Source organism: Schistocerca serialis, chromosome 6, assembly GCF_023864345.2.
Source record: "Schistocerca serialis cubense isolate TAMUIC-IGC-003099 chromosome 6, iqSchSeri2.2, whole genome shotgun sequence".
In the NCBI taxonomy this organism is placed as follows: Eukaryota; Metazoa; Arthropoda; class Insecta; order Orthoptera; family Acrididae; genus Schistocerca; species Schistocerca serialis.
This window is the reverse complement of record NC_064643.1, coordinates 311,027,240-311,031,341: the sequence shown is the minus strand read 5'-3', so window position 1 is coordinate 311,031,341 and position 4,102 is coordinate 311,027,240. Positions and strand designations below refer to the sequence as shown.

Here is a 4,102-nt window from a genome sequence, read left to right as displayed (position 1 = left end):
TTTGCACACGATGTATGCTTTTCATACTCGTAAAAGGTGATTCACTCACAACTGACATTCGGAAACAGCTAATGAAAGCGTACGTGGATGGCTCTAAACTGGAATGGAAAAACCCGCTAAGCTGGTGACGCACAAACGCTTCCCAGGCCGGCAAAGACGCGTGCAGTTGCGTGGTGGGGGACCCGCCTGCTGTATATATACTGGCAGCAGGAGAGTGTGGGCATCAGCTGTGAACCCCGCACTGCAGACTCACCTCCCAGCAGACATGAAGGCCGCCCTGGTACTCGTCTCGGCACTGGCCGTCATTGTGGTAGCCGCCGCGGAGGAGAAGTACACCACCAAGTACGACAACGTCAATCTGGACGAGATCCTCGCCAACGACCGCCTGCTCAACAAGTACGCCCAGTGCCTGCTGGAGAACGACGAAAACAACTGCACAGCCGACGGAAAGGAGCTCAAGAGTAAGTTGCCTGGAGCGCCCGACACCGTTCACTACCTTCCATGTTCTGATGAGCCTAGAAAATGCATAAATATTCACTCACAATTTCCATTGCAAAGTGAAGATTCTGTAACTAACCAACTTCAATTAGATGCAGAGACTGAGTGATTTTGAGAACTGTGTAAAACATAAAACAGAAGATACACAGAAAACTTGTAGTATTGTGTTACTTGATAATAATGAAAAAATAATACAGAGACGTAGTACGAAAAGATGACACATGAAACAGTGGAGAAAAGGCCTCTGTATAAAATGTGTAAGAGGTGTGTATACCACTCTCTCATTAACGGGTGGATAGCTTGGCGCTAGATGATAAAGGCGAAAAAAAAAACCATGAGGACTAAATCAGAAAAGACGACAGCTGACAAAGTTTTCCATTAAGTTACACTGTCGGGTGTGAAGTGTCGAAACAGCAGGTTTGCTGCTTCAGGGGTTTATAGGAATTTTAACGGTAGTAATAATATAAGGAACAGAAATTGCTTCTGTCATGCAAATTGTCATCCCGCGGTAAGTGAGGACTAAAATTTTACAGACACCAGATTTATATGGATGAGAAGAGGTTCTCCAAACAATTTTCTAAGATAGCAGAGGTAAACTTAGTAGGATATAAGAAAGGACCCTGAGTGGGTTGGGTTAAGGGGTAAGTGGTGACATCTCTGACCAAACAAAGTGTAGGTTTCAGATCGACAGGTTCGAAGCTCTCACGATGCACAGAAATCTGACAATGGATGGTAATGGGGAATAAGATTCCTTGGCAGAGAAAGGATGTACCGATTTTGGCTGCGAAGAAAAGATCGAGTAATGTTTAATTGTTATTGAACATGGTCTTTAATGACCATCATCGAACTTACCGCAGCATTATCAGTGCCGTATATAAAAAAGAAAATTTGGGGAGCAAAATAACTGACGATGGTTGAAGTAGAGAGGATATAAAATGTAGACTGGCGATGGCAAGGAAAGCGTTTCTGAAGAAGAGAAATTTGTTAACATCGAGTATAGATTTAAGTGTCAGGAAGTCGTTTCTGAAAGTATTTGTATGGAGTGTAGCCATGTATGGAAGTGAAACATGGACGATAAATAGTTTGGACTAGAGGAGAATAGAAGCTTTCGAAATGTGGTGCTACAGAAGACTGCTGAAGATTAGATGGGTAGATCACAAAACTAATGAGGAGGTATTGAATAGAATTGGGGAGAAGAGGAGTTTGTGGCACAGCTTGACAAGAAGAAGGGGCCGGTTGGTAGGACATGTTCTGAGGCATCAAGGGATCACAAATTTAGCATTGGAGGGCAGCGTGCAGGGTAAAAATCGCAGAGGGAGACCAAGAGATGAATACACTAAGCAGATTCAGAAGGATGTAGGTTGCAGTAGGTACTGGGAGATGAAGCAGCTTGCACAGGATAGGGTAGCATGGAGAGCTGCATCAAACCAGTCTCAGGACTGAAGACAACAACAACACATAAAAAAGCAGCATGGAAGTTGTTTCAACTTGTAGTTGACATGCAAGAGACATTTCTTCATCAGAATTTAATTCTTATGCAGAAACAGATTTTTTTAAGTGTGTTGCCGTCTATTGTGCAGATCAAATTCGCAACCAGAATTTCAGTAAACTTGCTGCTGCTATATAACCGTGAGGATTCAATTTGAAAAGCATTTCACATTTATCCCTTTACTTAAATGAAGAAATGCTTTCTGTGGGCGTTAACATTGTGATGTTAGCTTGAATTATTGATGTACTGTACTGTACTAGTACTTTTATAAGGGCTCTAATTACAATGTTTTCATGCACTATTCATTTCCCTAATATAATGTTTGAAACACTTATGAAATATCAGCAGTATTGAGATAAAGCTGTTAGGCAGAAAGGAGATCCCCAATGTTTCCCTTATGTTCCATCCAATACTTCGTTCCTGTATCACAATTATATTTTGACTATTTCTGTTCATATGGTTGTCCCTGTCTGTCTGTCTTTTGGGACATGCTTAGTACTATCACTTGACCTAAAGCACATACTTCTTTGCAGGACACCAAAAATAAATAACTTAGAATTTGAAATTTCTAAAACACTGCTGATCGACTAAGGTTTCTTTTAAATATACCCTACTTCAGCTGTGACGTATCCGAAAGTAGAATTCATTGTTAAAGAATAAAGGCACTACCTTAGTTTCCATGACGAATAGAAAATGCGTACTGATTGGAAATACATAGCACAGTTGCAAGCAAAGAGTTGTAAGGACGGAGAGTTTTATTCACTAGTGAAATTACGAGACTCTACTTTGCATCTGACAAATTCTCAGGTTTACTCAATTGTTTTTCTGCCTGCAGGTCTCATCCCCGACGCGTTGAGCAACGAGTGCGCCAAATGCAACGACAAGCAGAAGGAGGGCACGAAGAAAGTGCTGAAGTACCTCATCAACCACAAGCCCGACCTCTGGGCGCAGCTGAAGGCCAAGTACGACCCTGAAGGCACCTACAGCAAGAAGTACGAGGACAGGGAGAAGGAGCTCCACGAATAAAGGCTGTACTCCCGCGTCTCTGTTGTATAAACGTTCTGTTATAATAAACTGTATTCTGTTACCACCTGCATTGGCTTTCAGGCAATAATTACTATTTACATCCAAAAACGAAAGAACCAGAGCTGCATTTATTAAAAACGCTGAGAGATGCAAATTTTCACTCACCATAATTGTTTACCTGTAGAACATTGTCAATATTTTGTGTTTGTCTTGTGTGAGAAGAGACATCGTACAGAGCCTGCCAGCTTTTGTCACTGCAAACCTAGACGCGTTGCAAAAGAGGTTTAATATTGTTTTCCTGACACGTGTGAAGGGCTTTCATAAAGTAATGCAATATTAATACTGTGTATTCAAGTTTTTAATAGTAATTAATAACGCATTTCTTTCTGGAAAGCGGTTAGTTTTGTTCAGGATTCCAAAACGTCATATTATCACCCACTTTCTTGGCACCAAAACAATGTTTTTAAACATTATCTGAGTTCACTTCGACGGCATTACTCCGCCTTAATGGTTGGGCCTATATGCCGGTATGGTATCACTCAATAGGTCGACGTCCGCACCAACGAGTGTGTAAGCACTACCGACAGAGACGTCCAGTTGAGCAGAGAGGTGTCTGATAGTGATCAGTCGATCACCTCGAATGAGAGCGTCCGCACGTCCCAACACTGCAGGAGTCACAGCTGTGTGCAGCCGGCTGCTCGTTGGAGATCGGACACGTTTGCGCGACGTTGTTAGGACAATGACAGACGCCTAGCCCAATGACTCACTGTGCTTTTGTTCACTGCCAGGGGTCCGCAGACATTCTGCAAGCCGTTATGAATACCTTACATGCTCTGGCTTTGGTCAAAACGAACTCAATGACAGCTCTCTGCCTGGAACGGATCTCTATTGCAGATGCCATTTTGAAGGCTACTTACAGCGCCAAGACTTATGTGAAATTCATGAAACTACAGGGGCTGCAGCCGGAAAATTTCACGAAGTCCCACCACTAACTTAGCATTTTTTCTTCGTAAACTTTCAGAGAAAAAACTGTGTAGCATTAATTATTGAACGTCCACTTACGAACAGTTGTTGTTTTATCTGATATTT

At 42.2% G+C, this 4,102-nt stretch overlaps 1 protein-coding gene across 1 annotated transcript; it reads left to right on the top strand.

The window, feature by feature from the left end:
- The first annotated feature begins 212 nt into the window (after window positions 1-212).
- LOC126484016 (ejaculatory bulb-specific protein 3-like) lies at window positions 213-3,081 on the top strand. The gene is made up of 2 exons (XM_050107340.1): window positions 213-461; window positions 2,823-3,081. The coding sequence occupies exons 1-2, from the start codon at window positions 266-268 to the stop codon at window positions 3,011-3,013; spliced, it is 387 nt and encodes a 128-aa protein (XP_049963297.1). The 5' UTR covers window positions 213-265; the 3' UTR covers window positions 3,014-3,081.
- Window positions 3,082-4,102: the final 1,021 nt, after the last annotated feature.

What these genes read in the sequence shown, in the direction of transcription:
- LOC126484016 (XM_050107340.1), top strand. Translation starts at nt 266, where the DNA reads ATGAAGGCCGCCCTGGTACTCGTCTCGGCACTGGCCGTCATTGTGGTA. An exon ending in CGACGGAAAGGAGCTCAAGA is followed by an intron (nt 462 to 2,822) that starts GTAAGTTGCCTG and finishes TTCTGCCTGCAG; the next exon opens with GTCTCATCCCCGACGCGTTG.